At 46.9% G+C, this 19,711-nt stretch overlaps 2 protein-coding genes across 2 annotated transcripts in view; one reads left to right on the forward strand and one right to left on the reverse strand.

Moving 5' to 3' along the window:
• Positions 1–1,188: 1,188 nt before the first annotated feature.
• Positions 1,189–19,711, reverse strand: part of DZANK1 (double zinc ribbon and ankyrin repeat domains 1) — a 65,720-nt gene continuing 47,197 nt past the window's right edge. Inside the window, exons 13-20 of the mRNA XM_082645503.1 lie at positions 11,400–11,503; positions 10,241–10,315; positions 8,427–8,523; positions 7,606–7,706; positions 5,867–5,947; positions 5,214–5,341; positions 2,364–2,438; positions 1,189–1,953 (exon numbers count right to left, since the gene is read on the reverse strand). Coding sequence (XP_082501629.1) covers positions 1,830–1,953; positions 2,364–2,438; positions 5,214–5,341; positions 5,867–5,947; positions 7,606–7,706; positions 8,427–8,523; positions 10,241–10,315; positions 11,400–11,503 — 785 coding nt within the window. The 3' untranslated portion in view covers positions 1,189–1,829. The remainder of the gene's footprint in view (positions 1,954–2,363; positions 2,439–5,213; positions 5,342–5,866; positions 5,948–7,605; positions 7,707–8,426; positions 8,524–10,240; positions 10,316–11,399; positions 11,504–19,711) is intronic.
• On the forward strand, positions 15,015–15,971 carry LOC309817306 (lysosomal-associated transmembrane protein 4B-like). The gene is given in 2 exon segments (XM_082645504.1): positions 15,015–15,232; positions 15,234–15,971. Coding segments are annotated over 2 exon segments (684 nt in total). The 5' UTR covers positions 15,015–15,097; the 3' UTR covers positions 15,783–15,971.

Genomic DNA, 19,711 nt, shown 5'->3' on the forward strand with positions numbered 1-19,711 from the left:
TTGTCAAGCCCTGATACACCGTCATTAGGCAAAGAAAAAGAAAGGTCTATAAAGGATAAGAAAAAACATGACTTTTGAAACCAGAAAGGTCCTGCCTTAAAAACGTGGGTTTGATTTTAATTTTCTTCCAAACATGTAGTTCAATGTTTATATAATGTTTTATGTAACCTTGTAGGATTTCATCAAGAAAGTTTCTGGATTTGAAACTGTGTTCCTGCATCTTAACTATTAAACTACCTGTTCCCTTTTTAAATGAGGTTTGATTCTGAAGGAGTGAAATTCAAGGGCAGTTTGTGTGAGAGAACAGAGCCCCAGCGTGAGATGTCAGGCAGCCGGTGCTGGGAGGGCCTCTGGGTAGGGAGGGTGGGACCCTCCACCAGAAGCGCAGAAAACCCAGGGAGCAATGTTTCCTGCACTCAGGGTATGAAAGCTTCGCCCAAGAGCCCCGAGGGGATTGTGGTGGAACCTGCAGGTCCCTGGGGCCCTCCCTGCTCCCTGAGGTCTGGGGAAATGGCCTAGAACTGCACACCCTACTCCCCCACTGTCAATTCCAGAGCCCATGGGGTGCGAGCCACAGTGTCGGGTGCCCTAACCCACCTTCCTGGGGTGGTGGCCGCCGTATCCCTTCCATCTTCTGAATCTTGAAACTTGTGCAGTTTCTCTTGCAGCCAACCCTGAGCCCAACCTTAAAGGAAGAGAATTCTGGAAAGGTTGTCCTGGCTACATGAAGCAGACACTGTGCAAACCACCCAGACACCAAACCAGATGACTGTCCTCGGCGGGGCTCTCCGGACACTGGTTACCCTGGCAGCCACTCCCTCCCCTTCTGCAGGCTGCCAGGCCAGGCGTCTACCTGGGAAGCCAGGGTCGGCACCGCCCAACCCCACTGGGGCTTGGGTCCCACTCTGCACCTGTCCCCCTGCAGACAGTCATCCACCCTGGGGAAATAAAGAGTAGGCAGTGGTGCCAGCAGAGTCTGTTACTTATTGTCATGAGTTACTTATTCTAAAGTAACAAATATCCTGTTTACAAATGTTAACAGGAACAATTTAGGGACTCCTACTGCAGCATTAGCACCCAAAGATTGAAATGACGATCTGAAAAAAAGAAATGAATCAAAATTACACATTCCTGCAATTGGTTTATTCGAAGCTTACTTGTCAATCAAAGAACAAGCCATAACCACAGGAATATTGATGAGTTTAGCTTAATAAGGAAAAATTCTAATAAGCTCAATCTTTATGCACTAATTTGAAACCACTTACTAGATATATTAAGCAAACAACATGCAGAACAGTACGTGGTTTCCCACCATTTGTCTTAGACAAGGGGACAGAATATATGTGTTACCTCTACTTATATTTTACGTGTACTCTGTATGAACACATACACATACTACGCACATTTGCTTATATAATCCTACACTACTTCTGGAAAGACACGACAGACACGGATGTCACTGGCGGCCTCTGTGGAGGGGACGTGGGTGGTTGTGGGGCAGGGACGAGAGGGAGACTTCACAACATTTTATACCTTTTGGCTTAGAACCGTGTGTAATTTTATCTACTGAGAAATAAAATTAAAGAGCAAATTCTAAGACAAGCAGCAATACACCACAGAAAGCATACACTAAATTCATCACTCTCCAGGGCATTTGGGGAAATATTCACGGGGTGTTGGGGGCTTATACTGTCACATAACTTTTAAAAGCTTATGAGTGCCTCTCGAGCTCAGTTTTCAAACCTCAAATACGCATTTCAGAAGGAAGAGAACAAAGCACAGCCAGAGCTGGATGGTTTCTTTAAAGGAAGCCTGCGGGGCCCTCAGGGCTAACGGTCATCCAGGCTGAGCTTAGCAGCAAAGAGCGAGACGCCGGGGTCATCCCCAGTTTCCAGGGCCAGGTCATACGCCGTCTGGTCTCTTGCGTTCTTCTTCTGAACGCTTGCGTTGCATCTGCGAAGGAAATGGGGGTGAGCGGACGGACTCAGGTCTCCGAACCTTCCCTGCCTTGGAGGCCAGTCTGGGAGCTCCTGGCCCCTGTCCCAAACTTCCCCCAAGAGGCCACCGTGACCAGCCCTCAAGGGCGGCTCTACCCTGAGACCTGAGGGGCACTGTGATCTCACACGTCCAGTGCCAATCCCGGCCGTGGGTTCCCACTGCATCAACGACCCACAACCAAGTGGGTTTAGGGGGGCAACGTTTTCATTGTGCTTTTAAAAGCCCTTAGTGCCCTGGGAGCCATGGGGGGATGGTGGCCCCATTACTGGGTCAGCTGTTCAGGAACCAGGACCCTCTGAAATCCTCACAGGCCAACAGGGGGATCACTGTGGCCATCAGTGTCCCTCAGAGGCCAAGGAACATACCCCAGTAAGGTAGTGATGCACTCCCTTCCTGCCAGGCCAAGCAGAGCTGCTTCATGAAGAGCTGCATTTTGGAGCCTGTTTGGATGGGAAAAAATCCCTGGCTAAATCCTTGGTTTGCATCCTCGAGAAAGTGGAGAAGGAGCAGGTGACCAAAGGGGCCTTGGTTTCACCCACGACCTATTTAACTAACCCAGGAAAATCTCTTGACTCTGCCCTCTCTTCTCCTTTCCTTGGAGGATTTGGAGGGTAAGCTCTGATATCAGAGAGAAAGTGAAAATCTATACACATATTCATGTTTTAAAGTGAGAAACCCCACAAGGATATGGTTTGTAGTCAATTTAGCAAATGCTAATAAATACTATGTTAGTATATTTCCTGCAAGAGTTCATGGAACGCGTTGGACACGGTCTCACCCTTGGCTTGACCCTTTGGGCACTGTCTGTATGATAATAACCTTTCAGGGCTGTGGCTCTTATTCTTGTATAGGGACAATGACCTTGGCTTTAGTGAGTTTGGCTTGTGTGATATGAAAATAAACACCAATCTTAGAACCCAGAGGGCAGGCCCGAGAGGTCAGACAGCATATTTCGCGATCTGCCAGACTGTCTCTACCTTGCCTGGTCAGCTTTGGCCCAGTGAGTGAGCAGTGGATGCTGCAGTGGAGGATGGGGTGCTACCTGCATTCTAGAGTTCATGAAAGGCTCCTGCCCAGAGATGGCAGAAGTGATGGAAGGTGGGAGTTGTGGCTGAAGACAGAGATGAGATGAGCAACTGGAGGTCTGCCTTCTCCTGGCCCTGATCTTTTCCTTGACACCCCCACCCTGTCCCCTGTACCTGCAGATGTACCTGCAGCCATACATTTATCCCAATAGAGAAAAAGGATGGTGGCCTCTTTTCTGAAGGAGATAAACGGAGCCTCTGGCAACTTCCATGCCCAGAGGGAAGCCTTCCACTTGTCCCAGCCTGAGAGCAGCTTCATACACCCACAACCCACCCCACCCCCACCCCAGATGATAAGCTCCTGTCATACACACAGAATTCCCACTCATCTAGCCCATTCCGCATTCTCAAACATGGATGGATGACAAAGGATCACACACATCTGAGAAAAATCTGTAGCATCAAAGAAAAATCAAACACAAATGTAAGAAATTAAAAATGACTGAAGACAATAGTAGACAAAAACAGAAGGCTTTGAAGAAGAAACAATCAGAACAAAAAGGAGCTCTTAGAAAGTAAAAATATGACCTTTGAAAGAAAAAGTATTCAGCAGGAAGGTCAAGAAAATCTCTTAAAACAGAGAGAAAAAGGGAAATGAAAAATATGGGGGAAAAAATTAAAAAGACAGACAGAGAGGGTCAATGCAAGTGGTCCACCACCTAACTAATAGGAATTCTAGAAAGAGAGAATCAGAAATAACGGAGGGGAGAAAATACCAAAGAGATAAAATTTCCCTGAGCTGAAGAAACACATGACTTTTCAGACTGAAAGGGCCAGGTGGATGAATGAACAACAGCACATCAAAAAAATACCCCCATGAAATTTCAGAACCTCAGGGATAAATGGTTCCAGAAGGAACAAAGAGGTCAGAAATGAATAAGAATTTGCTGTAGCATTTTCATGGGCTATGCTGGGTGCTAGAAATCATGAGAGCCACTGTGCCACCAGGGAAGCCCCTCAAGCGATTTTTGTATCAACCACAAGCATTATATGTAAATGCTATTAAAAATGCTTATCTGAATTATCCAAATATAAAGTATACCTTCACACAAAACAAGGTGTCATTATTTCTATTAATAATGATAATGTAAGTGTAGGAATGTAAATGATGAAGCTGACAAGGTATGACCGCCTGTGAACCCCAAGAGAACTTGAGAAAGTAAATTCCAGCCATCGAGTGTGTACACCCACAGGCCAAACACTCTGCTATAAAATTAAACTACTGATAAAAAGGGGGTCGTGTCTACTGACACAGGAGTCCTATTGGGCAGAAACTTTAAAAACCGCACATAGAAAAATTAAGAGAGAGATATTTTGAATAAAAACGCTAGAGGAAATTTTGAAAGAGGAGAATAGAAGCAAAGCTATTTAACTTTTGTCCCCTGTGCTCCTTGCCATCCTCGGCAGCATGGTTCACGGACCGGGGCCCCCAGCTGCCTCAGTAACAGTGCGGGCGGCAGAGTGGTTGACCTGCGATTCCCCCAGATGACTTCCAGTTCAATAGATGGTCAGCGGATGTAAGCAGTTAACGGCGAGGACGTGGACTCAAAACACTGTCCACCCCAGGTCCCCAAAGTAATTTGCAAGAGAACAGTGGACTCACAAGGCTGGGTGGGGTCAAGGGTGGGAAAGGAACAAAACCATCCCACGTGACTGAGGATCTCATCATCCCACTTCCCAGCTGTGGAAACAGGAGATGACGTGGTGAACCCACATGCACCGCCTCCCCCCGGGGCTGTTCGCATCCACGGACGACCGGATAAGGTTTTCTTTCTGCAGTAACTTCATGGGTACATTTCCCATCGTGATGAAAACACTGCTTAACACCCAATGGCTAAGGATTTGCGGGCCCACAAATATAAATAAATTCATGAGTTAACAAAATGGATCATCATTTATCAAAGCTACTAAAAGTTAGACAATCCAGTAGTCTGTTTAAAAACCTTTGTTTTACCCAGATTTGGAAAACAGAAGCAGTTACGTCTCTCATTAAGGCCAAAATGGGTCGAAGTGGTTCCTAAGTGGTTCACGTTGAACAGGGCCTGCGAACTGACTGCTCGGAGGAGCCCCACCGAGCACCAGCTGGCTGTGACCTCACCCACAACTCTCCCTTCCTCGTGTTCCACTCACGGGCCCCACTGCTGGTCCACGTCCGCTCCCCTCTGCACGAGAACCGGGATCGCTTCATGGTGCTTGTTCGTGACCGCCAGGCTCTGAACGGGCTGGTCTTCGTTGTCACTGCAGGTGGGATCTGCTCCCTGCAGCGTGTAGAAAAGGACAAACTTGCACAAAGCCTAAGCTCAATGGCGCCCGCTCGCCATCCTAGTAAGTATAACAAACGCTTGATGGAACTAAACTGCTTTAACTCAAAAGAAGCAGTAACCCCAAGACCTAACCTATAAAGACAGAGCTGCCAAGTCATGTGGGCGATAAAACTTGTGTTTCTGCTCCCCCAGCAGGAGGCCAGGCACCTGGAGGGACAACCTTGCTTCTTTAGGAAACATCATGGTCACACAGGGTCACAGACCAGGGATTCTGTCCACCTTCCTGCACTTTATTTGGGCTCCTGTGCACTTTTCTGCCTATTTTCTTTGCTATAAAAATTAGCAACAGGTAACAATTAATGTAAAGTTTTTGACTAGCCATTTAGCCTACTTCCAGATGGTTTTAAATTAAGCGGCACTGTGATTATCACAATATCGAACCAAACTTCCATCTGAAAGAGACGGGGTGACAGGCCTGGCTGAGAGCCTCAGGGAAGTGTGTTCTTGGGCTGCACTTACTTCATCACGTAGCTGTTCCATCACAGACACTCTTCCTTCCCCTGCTGGTCTGACTTCCTTCAGTAGAAGCTTGTTTTCAGGCTGCAGGATCACAGAAGGTGGTCGTTTCCAAAGGCCGCAAAATCTTTTTACTGTCACGCCCCACTTGTCCAGGCTCAACCCTCAGGGCAAATGTTTCCTCTCCTGGGTAAGTTCTGAGTCCCAGGGACAGGTGAGTGTGAGTACGAGCGTGTGTGTGTGTGTGTGTGTGTGTGTGTGTGTGTGTGTGTGTGTGTGTGTGTGTGTGTGTGTGTGTGTGTGTGTGTGTGTGTGTGTGTGTGTGTGTGTGTGTGTGTGTGTGTGTGGTCTTCAACGGCCAGCAGCACAGATAAACACATCTAATGTAAATCTAGCCAGTCTCTGAGGCCTTGCCTGGGGGAAGGACACCACACTGACATTTTTTTGTGTTATTAAGGGCAGGGATGCAATGAGAAACCTCATAAAACCCCAGAAACCACACACTAGTTTTATTATGAATATTTTGAGGAAAAGCAACCAGGTGAATCCTAAAGTTTACGCTGCATGCTTTATAAGGTGTTCAAAATCAGCCTGAGTGTGACCACCTGCCTGAGGAGAACCCCCCGCCCCCGACCAGGCTGGGTGCCCGTGTGCGTGCTGGGAGGCCCCGGGGCCCCGTGGGACTGAAGTGGTGGGGCTGGAGGGGGGAACTGACCCTGTGTCCACCTCCAGCTCGCTGCCACAGCCAAAGAAGGCCGACCGGAGGGCAAGGTGGTGGGTGAGCAAGGGCACCCACTGTCTCTCCAAAGCTCCTGTTAAAACTATTCATGGTCCATAATTGTGAAAAACAAAACTCTAACAGCTGAGGGAAACCGGGAAAGGGTACCATGCATGGATGAGAAATGGTGAAGAATCCCAAAGATTGAAAGCAGATGGAATCAGACTGACAGGGAAATCAAAGCCAAGAGGAAAACCAGCTGTAGACCCCAGACATGTGAGTGTATTCTCTCCAGGGGGCCCAGCAGGAGGGCGGGCGTTGGGTGTGGCTGAATCCACAGCTGTGTTATTAAAGGGCTTTACCATGAATCACGGGGATGGCCGGCATCCACCCCGCTCTCCCGAGTAGAAGGGCGGGAAGCTTTTGCTCCCTGCTTAAACCCTGATACTATTTTCCATACAGTTCACAATTTGCCTAACAGAGGCTTCTCCTGGGAGCACTGGGCCTGAGCAGGGCGAAGCGCAGAGCCCAGACATGGCACGGGTTTGGAGAGCCAGGAAGGAGGGGAAACCACCACGGCACTCCCACTACCGCGCTCACCAAGAGAGGGAAGGCCTTCCCACCCTGGCAACTTCGAGGACCCTCCACCCACAGAGACCTCAGGCCCACAGACCCAGCTGGGCACCCGTGCTAATCAAACTAGCCCTTCGTTTATCAACATGACCTAGCAACCAAGGATCATCACATGTTCGAGACAAACCAAAAGCAAGAAAGAGAAAGATAAGCAGATAGAACGGACCCCAGAGGAAACAGGTGATTCAGGAGACTGAGGAGAACTTTAAAATAATTCCAGTGAATAATCTCGAGAGATTGTAAAGGTTTTGCCTCCATAAAATAAAAACACACTGCTATAAAAGAGGGAACAGAAAATGAACAAGTATTCTTCCATTTAATCAATCTCAAAATAAAACATTAGATGCACAGGCTGAAGAAGACAGCTCTAAGGATCAAGGGGAACACATACCGTAAGCTGCTGCTTCTTCCCTTGAAACGTTTTGGTCTTGAAATTCTTGGTCCTTGTGACTTTCTCCATGGTGTCCGGGGTGCTCTGGCTGTAGTCACTCACTGGAATGACAGGAGTCGAGGACCAAAGTGAAGCCCCCCACCACTCCCATCATGTAAAGAGCCACTCTCCTGCCATGCCCCCCTCTACAGGTCGGAAGGAGGAAAAGGCTTTTATAGAAATTTCTATTTGATGAAACCTGGCCCGAAGGACTCCTGGGGCTGTCCTTCTTGGTCCAGAACCAGAGGATGGGAGGAGGGAGGGGAATCAAAGGGGCTACAGTTCTCAGGCCCCAAAGAGCAACCCCTGCCCCAATTTATCTCCCCAGTTCCTGTGAAAGACTGTAAAGGTCTCAGGCCTGACTTTGGGGTGGTCAGAGGAATAACATGGGTGGAATGTGAAAGTAAGAGGCCTGGCTGGGCCAGCAAATTTTAAGCAGCTCTCTCCAGCCTTGCCAAGTCACTGTGTTGTTTTTGGTCAACGGTTCTTTAGGTTTCTCTTTTTTAATTATTATTTTTTCTTCCAGGTTTACTGAGATGTAACTGACATACAGCGCTGTGTGAGTTTCAGGGGCACAGCAGAAGGATCTGACTTACATACACCATGAAATGAGGACCGCAAGAAGTTTAGTGAACATCCATCATCTCATATAGAAACAAAATGAAAGAAATAGAAAAAAAATTGTTGCCTCGTGATGAGAACGTGTAGGATTCACTTTCCTGTAACAACATCCATATATAACTGGTCAACTGTTTTAAAGTCCCCGGAAGGCGACAACTCACCCAGGTTGGACCCGCTGCCGAACTGCCCGTTCCCGCCCTCGGTGACACTGCTCAGAAAGTGGTCGCTGAAATTCACCGCCTTGTTCAGGTAAAGGTTCTGGCCAATGAAAAGATTCCAGCACCATGAAAGAGGAGGCTGCCGCGTCCCAGCAGAATGATCTCCCTGTTCACCTGCTCCTCTTTCTGTTCACGACAGCCCCGTCTACCCAGACAGTCAAGCCTGCAGCGTGACCATGCTTCCAGACACCTCCCCCACCTCACCGTGAGGTTCTGTCCATTCTGCCTCTTACGCAACTCCTCATTCTGGCCCCCCTTCTCACGGCGAGATCACTGCAACAGCCTCCAAACAGGTTCCTGCCAGCCCACCTTCCCTGTGGCTGCCCCAGCCCCTTTATACAATGAATGTATACGTAACTGTGTCCCCCTGTGCTTACAACCCTTCCATGTCTCGGGATTAGGGTGGCCTGACGGGGAGGCTCAGGCTGCAGAGTCTGTATCCTGGTTTGGTCACTTAGTAGCTTAGGGGTCTTGGAAGAAGCAAGTGGCTTAACTTCTCTGAGCCTCAGTTTCCTCACCCGTAAAGTGGAAATATTATGACCAGCCTCAAAGAGATGCTGTCAAAGCAAAATGAGGTTACACGGATGTCTATAAAATGAGGATGGGTGATACACAGGCCAGACCCAGGATTCTGTATCCACCTGGACCGGTTCCACAGTGTGGCACCCTGCTCCTGCCATCGGGAGCCACCTGCTACTTCCTGAGCACAGAACACGCAGGCTAAGAAAAAACACACACAGAACCTGGGGCACATCCCCGACTTCTACGTGATGGACAGCACATTTCAGATACTCTTGTGTCTGTCCAGTTCCTCTTAACCAGTCAGGTACCAACCCAGCTGCCACGTTGGCTGCTAACAGCTCACAGCTGACCCCCGTCTCCAGCTGCCCTCAGTAGGTGGGTGCTGACCTGCCCGAGCGGTTATGCCCCTCCCCCACAGCCTCAAGTGGGGACAACTGTGTGGTGTAACTCTCCATGTTCTGCATCCCTCAGTCCCATTCTCCTGAAGCACCTCCCCGCCCAAGCTCTGCTGCAGCCACACAACCGAAAACACAGCATTTAGTGCTTTCCTTGGTTACAAAGCACATTCACGTGTATCTTCCCACTGGACACTCCCAGCCTCCCTGTGGGTCAGGCAGGGCCCAGGTATCTGTCCCAGTTTTAGAGACATCGTTAGCACCCTGACAGGTCAGGGCCAGGCCCGAGTTCCCCTCCTTTTCCTTGCCTTCTTCACTCTCTTCTCAATCCATTAATTATCCTTTTGTATGTTGTGACTTCTTGTCCAATGAAACTAAAGCTGCCTGTATCACTTAATGTTTGTCACACACTTACGGGCTCCATGGCAATGTTCCAGTTACCAAATAAGAGGGAAGATCAAGGGAGACGTGGCCACAAAGTATGGCTTATTTTTATAGGCAAATAGGTCAGAGTACATATCAGCAAACATTTCTGTCAGTCTTTCGCCTATACTCAGACTTCAGTGGGTATAAATAAACCTGAGAACTACAGGACCAATAGGGTGGGTGATAATTTCTTTCTGTTCTTATGACATCTTTATGTGCCTGAAAGCTGGCTTCTCTGAGGTTTAGCTCAGTTGTTTATCTAATTCTATGAAATTGCTGGCCTCCAGTTAAGTTTCATAATATTCTAAACTCTTCCTTTCTATGGATTATGCAGAAGCATTTCAATAAATCATAAGCTACCATTTACTAGGTCAGTCAATTTTTAAATGAATAACTTCCAGTGGTTTTACTCACCTTGTTTGAGACTTGAATATAATTCAGCCTGATGCTAACTTCATAGCCATCCTCATGGACGGTAGCAGAGATGAGCTTGTAAAAAAGTATTAGAGAGAATTCACAACCATGAGTGTGGGACTCAAAGCCCAGAGCCACAGCCAAGAAATTCTGAGATGCTAAGCTGTACATTTAATCAAACATTTAATTAACACAAAGGAAGGCAGGAAAAGAGAAACAAAAACTAGATGAAATAGGACACAAATGGCAAAATGGCAGACACAAATCCAGCCTTCTCTATAATTCCATTAGTTATAAATGAACTAAATACTCCAATCAAAGAGCAGAGACTGCCAGATTGGTTAAGAAAGCAAGATCCAAATTGATACTCTCTATAAGAGACACACTTTAATGAAGCCACATGGCTGCAAGTCATCACCTGGCAAAAAGTGACCTGGGGGGGCCAGGCCTTGGCAATCAAGGGCCAAGTATTCAGGTGAGCAGCTGTCTCTGTTAGTAGCGGGAGGAATTTAGATCAATGGGGCTCAGCAAATGCTTTAAGGATCAGATAGTAAATATTTTAGGTTTTGTGGGCCATATGGTCCTTGCCATTGCAGTACAAAAGCAGCTACAGACAATAAGTAAATGAATGAGTGTAGCTGTGATCCAATAAAACTTGATTTATAAAACTGGTGGCAGGCCAGATTTGCCCCACAGGCCACAGTTTGGAGACCCCTAGATTAGGCCAAGGAATTAATAAACCACCAAAATAGATTATCAAAGGAAATTGAGCAATACTTGACAATGACACAGTTCCGATGTTGGCCTAACTTGGTGGCAGAGGAGTGGATGGGCTAACTTTGAAAGGTTCTTTTAGTCTCATGACAGAGGAAGAGGTCTTCTCACAGATGTGTGTCTTTATAACAGCAGTATCCCTGGGGTCTGACAGACCTGCTTCAAATCCTGAATCCCCTGGACCCAGAGTGTAGTCTTGGGCAGGTCACCAAATCTCTCTGAGCCAGTTTTCCTGGATGTCAAATAAGGCGAACAGGCATGGAAAGCGGGGCAGGAAAAAGAGAAAGGGCAAGCAAAGTGCAATTTCAGGACAGTCCATGGGGGCAGCCTCAGCCTGATCCCACGGGATGCTCCAGAGAGGAAGTTCTGCTCAGAGGCCACCCACCTTTCCCATCCTGGGCTCTGCAATCAAGGCCCGGAATTCAGGGTTGTTCTGAGCGTAAGACCGGAGGTGAGCGGAGATATGGTCCACCTGTTTTCTCCAGTATCCTAAAGAAGGAGAGGAACCCAAACACAAGGATGATTCTTCTGAGGTGAAGGAGGAAAAGTGTCAGCATGCAACATGGATTTTCAGAGAGCTCATTTCTCTTTGCCAAACTCTGTGATGGTTTTTGCTTTCTGAACCTCGACTATGTACTAGAATAAGTTCCATGAATATTATAGAATTCCAAAGGAACGTATTTTGATTGCCATATCTGGGGTCTTTTTCTTTTTTTCTTTTAAAATTAACCATATTGAGAAACAACTTACTAATAAAGTGCTCCTATTTTAAAGATAAGTGCCCGTATTTTGAGTTTTGGCAAGTGTATACACCCCATCGATATGGAGAACATTCCCATCACTCCAGAAAGCTTCCTGTGCCCCTTTCAGTCTGCACAGGGTTTAAAATAATTCGAATTTATTGCCACCATTTAAGGCTTGAGAGATTTCACATGAGTCTGGTTTCTTGTGCGCAGGTGGGCGACGCAGCAGCACTGGGCCTGCCCTTCTGCCGGGTCCGGCTGCCTGGGGCCGAGGGGTGGCTGCCCGCTTTGGACAGGGCAGGGCGCTCCAGCCGGCCACAGCCCTTGCAGGCCTGGCTGCCTGCCTTTACTTCCTGGCTCTGCTCTGTGGCCACTTGAGTACAAAAACCTGCATCGGATCCCACCTCATCATTTTACCAGTGAGGACACTAAAGCTGAGAGCAATTGGGTGGCTTTTGCAAGGTCATCCAGACATCTAAATCTTACTCAGCCTTACTTTCCTTACCTATAAAATGGGACTAATACCTCTTACCTCATACGTTATTGTGACACCAAATAAGAGAACCTCAGTGTCTTAGTTTGGGTTCCCCTGACAGCAGAGCCTGAGACGAATACTTAGGACAGGTAGTTTCTTTGGAAGGTGACCCTGGGAAGCATGAATGATGGAGCAGAAACAGCAGGACAGGGCAGGAAGGGAAGTCAATTAAGAATCTGTTAAAAGCTGCTCAACGCCGTGGGCAGCAGGGCTCCGTCCTGCTGGGACCTAAGAGGAACCAGGCAGAACCCACCCCAGGTCTGTGCACTAGACAGAGGGACCGAGGCATTCACTCTCCACCCCCGGCCCCTTGTGTGAGCTCCAGCACTTCTGAACTGCACCTGCCTGTGGACTGGCGGTCTTCTGCTGCTCTGAGGCAGCAAAGTAAAGAGATGCTGTGGCACGTTTTGACGAGGGATGCGAGCAAAGATGCACAGAACCAATCACCACGCCGTGCTGGAATCAGGCGGGCAGAGGGGTCTGGGCATCACGAGAGTCATTTGCCAGTAGCTGACATAACACCAGAGGGAGCACTGAGCCCAGCACAGGGTTTGGCACAAAGTAGGCACATTCATCCCACAAGCAGTCACTGAGCAGCTCCTGTGTGCCATGCACTGAGGGCTGGGGATACAGCAGTGAACAAAGTTCTTGCCCTTGAGGAGTTCACAGGTGGACCCAGAGAAAATACAGGTAAATAAATAAATACACAGGCAGGAGTATGCTGAACACGAAGATCTTACTGAGAATCTACAACAGATGTACAATTCCAAGATCAAATGTCAACTCTCAAAAAAGCCTCCAGGGAGGGCTTTATGGAAAGGCTGGGAGGGGTGAGGGGGGTCTTTTGGAAAAGGTCCTGGCAAGACCGTTAAGTCCTCTTTTGGGGGGTGAGGTCTGCTCCCTCCCAGCTTGGGATGAAAGAAGGGGTTCCAGGGGCTGCCTTCTGCCATAGGGAACTGAGGTTCCATGTCTATTTTCTGTTGGTGCCAAGCAAAGCGCCCCAGAACTTGGTGGTTTAAAACGTCCACCACCTGAGGCCTCACACTTCTGTGGATCTGGAGTGTGGTCAGTGCCCAGCAGGGACGGCTCATCTCTGCCCTACATGGTATCAGCCGAGCCATCAGCTGAGGCTGGGGGTCCGAGATGGTCTCATCCCTGTGGCTGAGGCCTCGGCTAAGATGGCGCAGAGCTGGGGGCCGCCTGGCCTCTCTCTTCCAGTGACTGCCGCCTGCACCCGCTCAAATGTCAGCAGTCTTTCTAGTGGCTGTTGGCTGGGCCCTGAGGCATCTGTCCTCATTCAGTGATCTGTCCTGACCTCTTTACACGGCACTCACTTCCTGGGGAGTAAGTGCAAGCTCCCAGCCCTCCTAGGTCCAGGCCCGGAACTGTTGTGGTGTCTCTTCTGCTACTTCTGCTGATCAAAGCAACTCGCAAGGCCAGTCTAGATTCCAAAGGAAGGGAAATAGCATACAGGGGTGGGAGGGGTCATTCTGGTCATCTCTGCAGACGATTGACCAGGACACTCATGCCTGGAAGACAGTGGACTGGGTCCTGACTCCCAGCTGGGAAATCCACGAGGCAAGAGAAGAGCTGGGAATGACTGACTCCCAGCTCTGCAGCCCAAGGAACTCAGGGGACCTCATCCCCATGGAACTATAAAATAAACAAACATTTAAAGTGGCTAGGGCTTCCCTGGTGGCGCAGTGGTTGAGAGTCCGCCTGCCGATGCAGGGGACACGGGTTCATGTCCCGGTCTGGGAAGATCCCACATGCCGCGGAGTGGCTGGGTCCATGAGCCATGGCCGCTGAGCCTTGCGCGTCCGGAGCCTGTGCTCCGCAACGGGAGAGGCCACAACAGTGAGAGGCCCGCGTACCACAAAAAAAAATAAAAATAAAAATAAAGTAGCTGGAAATGGTTCCAGGGACATAGAGCAAACACAGAAACATTTGAAGAAGAAACTGTGATAAAACTCAGAACAGCAAGAGTCTGTGGTATTTGAACCATGACTCACCCCTCCTCCCCTCTCTCAGCTGAGCACGATGAAAACTTCACTCCACATGGTTCAACCATAAACACACGGCTCCCTCTCCTCCCAGCTGGAGAGCTACGGAATCTTCCCAGAAGAAGCAGGATTTCAGTGTTTCTCATCCCGCCCCCATTACCTGCTGCAGAGACCAAATTCTGGGCAAATGCAGTCATAAATGGTGGTCCAGCCACCATTTATGGGATGGACGCTCTCCCTTGGGTCTGGTACACTGAGAATACTGCGGTCCAGGTCATCCTTGTCCTGGCTTATTTGTAAAGCAGAGGTCTCACAGCAGAAGAGGCAAGTCAAGAAGACCAGAGGACAGCAGCACCCCCTTCACTGAGTGCCCAGCCGCTGAAGAGAAACACCCCATTGTCCCCACCGCCCATCCAGAGCATTGGCTCAGATATTTTGCACAAGGGAAGATAAGACAGAGAGCTCCGAATCTCCATAGGAACCCACTGCTTTGGCAAGAGTGTGAGGAAGTTCAGGCCCAAGGATAACAATGAATGATGTGGTAAAAAGCAATTAAAAGAAGCCTAGAGATAGGAGTTAAACCATAGGCTGGCCAGTTTACCAAAGAGAACCACAGAAGTCAACAGCTAAGAAGAGCTCTCCTGAAGTCTGAAAAATATCTCAAAAACTATCCCTATAAAGAATCTCAAATTTAATTGGATTAGGGAGTCAGCAGCAGCCGCGCGGCGGGCCCAGACCCACGCGGCTGAAGCTCCCGCAAACTTGGGCGCGCGCTCGCGCCTCTGCGCCGGCGGCCCGAGCGATGAAGATGGTGGCCCCCTGGACGCGGTTCTACTCCAACAGCTGCTGCCTGTGCTGCCATGTCCACACCGGCACCATCCTGCTTGGCGTCTGGTACCTGATCATCAATGCCGTGGCACTGCTGATTCTATTGAGCGCCCGCCCTGGCTGATCCAGATCAGTATCGCTTTTCAAGTTCTGAACTTGGAGGTGACTTGGAGCTCATGGATGATGCCAACATGTGCATTGCTATCGCAATTTCTCTCCTCATGATCCTGATCTGTGCAATGGTTACTTATGGAGCATACAAGCAACACGCAGCCTGGATCATCCCATTCTTCTGTTACCAGATCTTTGATTTTGCCCGGAACACCTTGGGTGCAGTCACTGTGCTTGTTTATCCAAACTCCATCCAGGAATACATACGACAGCTGCCTCCTGATTTTCCTTACAAAGATGATATCAGGTCAGTGAATCCTACCTGTTTGGTCCTTATTATTCTTCTGTTTATCAGCATTATCTTGACTTTTGAGGGTTACTTGATTAGCTGTGTTTGGAACTGCTACCGATACATCAATGGCAGGAACTCCTCCGCTGTCCTGGTTTATGTTACCAGCAATGGCACTACGGTGCTGTTACCCCCATACGATGATGCCTCTGTGAATGGCGCCGCCAAGGAGCTGCCACCACCTTACGTGTCTGCCTAAGCCTGGAAGTGTGGCATAGCTGGGAGCAATGGCTTGACTTTCATACATCAGGGCAATAGTTCTTTAATTTTACTTCTGAGATGAGCTCTCTGCGCTTATTTGTTGCTGAAAGGCTCCAATTAAAAATTTTAGATGTTAAGTTGAAACCCTCTGTAGTTTGAAACCTATGCTTTAGCTAGAGCACCGTGATAGAGTAACTGTAGAATTCTTTCTGTGGGGTTGGGGCGGGCTCCCCTAGTCTTTCCTCAGCATTGAAACTACCCAACGATCCGGATGAACCTTTTGTCGGAGGAGTCCGTTGGACGTGCTGAGCCCCAGAGTTGAAGAATTTGTGACACTTTTCTCTCCATTCCCTCCTTTCTCTTTTGAAAGCGTAAAATAAAATCAAAATTATACAATGCTTTTCTTAGGCCACTCCAGTTTATAGAACAAACCCTTAGGAGAAAAGGAATGTTAATCGTGTAAGGAGTCCATATATACACATAAATAAAACAAGAATTTCCTTAGATCCTTTATGATTTAAATTCAGTGACAATTTGAGTTTGCTGGTCAAGGATTTTGTGCCCGGGTTAAATTGAGACCCTTTGTCAGTTCCCGGCAGTGAGGACAGTCAGTCACCACCCTGGTGGCTGCTCTTGTACACCCATGTCTGGGGTCACGGCACAGTGTGCTAGAGGGGAACCGGTTGGTACTGTGTTGTATCAGGTTCTCCCTTTCTCACAGTTTCCCATCCCCACTCAGAGCCTAGCCTGACTCAGGGAGGACATCCATCAGCTTCTGTCAAGTGGAATTGCTGATATGTATTTACCCAATAATCTGAAAAAAGGTTTTCTTCTCTCCCTGCAAGGCACATCCTACTACTTTGAATTTCTGAGTATGCCTCGTCATCTTTTAAAATGAGTGTAAAACAGACTTCAGAAAAATGGGAGGTGGCGGGGGTGCTTTCCTTGTGAAATGCCCTTATCTTGACTACCTGAATTTCAAGGGACTTTTATATATTCATATGTTTAAAAGTCACAGCTCTCCTGTTTGTTCATTATTGAATGTGTTGTAAATGAAGCCATTTGCAATTAAAGTGAGATTTGCCCACATCCCCCCCCCAAAAAAGTAATTGGATCAGCCTGCAGAGCAATTTACACCCCCAGAGTGTGGTGGAAAGTAATAAAGCAATCAGCCAGCAATAAGTGGAACTTGAAGGCTGGTTATGGTCAGGGAAAGAGATGGTCAAAGAGAGCCTCGCCAAAATCGCGGTCATCCTAGGGTGACAGGGTGCATGGCCAAGGCCTCACTCTCCAAGGAGCAACTTCAGAGGTGTCCCACTGTGGGGGCGAGACAGAGCCCAGGAACCTGGTCCAGCTGGTCACGAAACAAACAGACAAGCAATAACAGTAACAAGCCTGGAGGTGAGGTCAGTACCCAGAGCTGCTACAATATGTTATTTTAAATGTCCAGGTTCCAAAAAAAAAAAAAAAATTAAGAGACAAAAAAAGAATGCAAAGAAACTGTGATTCATACACAGGAAATAGAACAGGCAACAGAAACGGTGAGAGAGGTCACATGTTGGAGATTTAACAAAGATTTCAAAGCAGCCATTGTAAATATATCCAAAGAACTAAAAGAAACGATGCATGAAGAAGTAAAAGAAGGTGCCTCATGAAATACAGAATATCAATAAATACATAGAAATTATATATAAAGAGAACCAAATAGATATTGTGTAGCAGAAAAGCATAATGATTGAAATTAAAAATTCACTAGAGAGGCTCAGAAGTTAATTTGAACTGACAAAAGAAAGAATTAGCAAATTCAGAAACAGATCGACAGATATTATGCAATGCAAAAAACAGAGAGAAAAAAGAATGAAGAAAAATGAACAGAGCCTAAGAAACCTGCAGGAAACTATCAAGCATACCAACATATGCATAATGAGAACCGCAGAAGAGGGGACAAAGCAAAATGCAAAAAAAATTTTGAAGAAACAATGGCCCCAAACTTCCCAAATTTGATGAAAGGCATGAATTTACACATCCAAGCAGCTCAACAAATTCCAAGTAGGGTCCACACCAAAAGACACACTTTTAAGAGACAAAAACAGAGAATCTTGAGAGCAGCAGGAGAGAAGTGACTCATCACATACAAGGGATCTGCAAGAGATTAACAGCAGATTTCTCACCAGAAATCATGGAGGTCAGAAGATAGTGGGATATCATATTCAAAGTGCTCAAAAGAAAAAAAAAACCTGTCAACCAAGAATCCTATTCCCAGAAGTTATCTTTCAAAAATGAAGGCAAAATGAAGACATCACCAGACACTAAAAAACTGAGGGAAGTCTTTGCTAGCAGACCACCCTATAAGAAACACTAAAGAAAGTTCTTCAGGCTCAAAGCAAATGACTCCAGACAGTAACGTGAATCCATACACACAAAAAAACAAAGAGCACTGATGAAGTAACCATGTAACTATAAAAGACATTATAAATGCCTATTTCTTTTCTTCTCCTAACAAATATAATAATATATTGCATAAAATAATATGTATATAGGTGTAGTATTTGTCCTATAACATATAGAAATGTAATATCTTGGCCAATAACAGCACAAAAGAGGCAGACAGCAGCAAAGCTTGATTGGGCTAAGGAAATGGCTCCAGATGGTAACTAAAATCCACAGGAGTAAACAAAGACAACTAGAAATGGGAAGAAAGGAGGCTAATATAACAAAAGCCATAAATATATAATACAGTTGACCCTTGAACAACACAGGGGTTATGGGCACCAACCCCCCATGCAGTTGAAAATCTGTATATAACTTTAGAGTTGGCCCTCCGTATCCATGGTCCCTCATCCGTGCACTCAACCAACTGTGGATCATATAGTACTGAAGTAAGCATACAGTGAAAACAAAAAATCCACATATAAACAGACCCACACAGTTCAAACCCATGTTGTTCAAGGGTCAACTGTAGTTTTTTCTTCTTTCAGCATTTTAAAAAGACATAGGTTATATAAAGTAATAAATATAACAGTGTTTTGTTGGGTTTGCAACATATATAGATGTAATATATATGTAGGCATTGTTGTTATATATACCTATAAAACCAGGAAGAAAGAACAGAACTATATACGAGTAGCATTTCTGTGTCACACTGGAATTAAATTACTACAAATCTGAAACATATTCTGATAAGATGTGTAAGGTAAGGGGCTTCCCTGGTGGTGCAGTGGTTAAGAATCTGCCTGCTAATGCAGGGGACACAGGTTCAAGCCCTGGTCCGGGAAGATCCCACACGCCCAGGAGCAACTAAGCCCGTGTGCCACAACTACTGAGACTGGGCTCTACAGCCCGTGAACCAAAACTACTGAGGCTGCATGCCACAACTACTGAAGCCCATGCACCTAGAGCCCATGCTCTGCAACAAGAGAAGACACTGCAATGAGAAGCCCACACATCACAATGAAGAGTAGCCCCTGCTTGCCACAACTCGAGAAAGCCCATGCAGCAACGAAGACCCAACACAGCCAAAAGTAAAATAAATAAAAATTTTAAAAAAAGATGTATAATGTGAGCCCTAGAGCAACAACTAAGGGAATAAGCTGGTATGGAAAAACCTGAACGAACTTTTTGGCCAACCCAATATATAGGGGAAAAAATCCATTAAACATTCAAATCTTACATTAGAAAATATGCAACACAAAAGCAAGCAGTAAAGGAGGAATACAGGAACAAAAAGACACAAACATTTAGAAAAGAATGAGTAAAATGGAAGACATAAATCCAACTTTATCAATAACATTAAATGTGAATGAATTTAACAACCCAATCAAATTACAGAGATTTTAGACACTTTAGATTCAAAGATACAAACAGATTAAAAGTAAAAAAATATGGAAATATATATATCATGCAAACAGCAACCACAAGAAAGCTGGA

The sequence above is a fragment of the Mesoplodon mirus genome, assembly GCF_964341445.2.
Source record: "Mesoplodon mirus genome assembly, chromosome: 15".
Lineage (NCBI taxonomy): Eukaryota > Metazoa > Chordata > Mammalia > Artiodactyla > Ziphiidae > Mesoplodon > Mesoplodon mirus.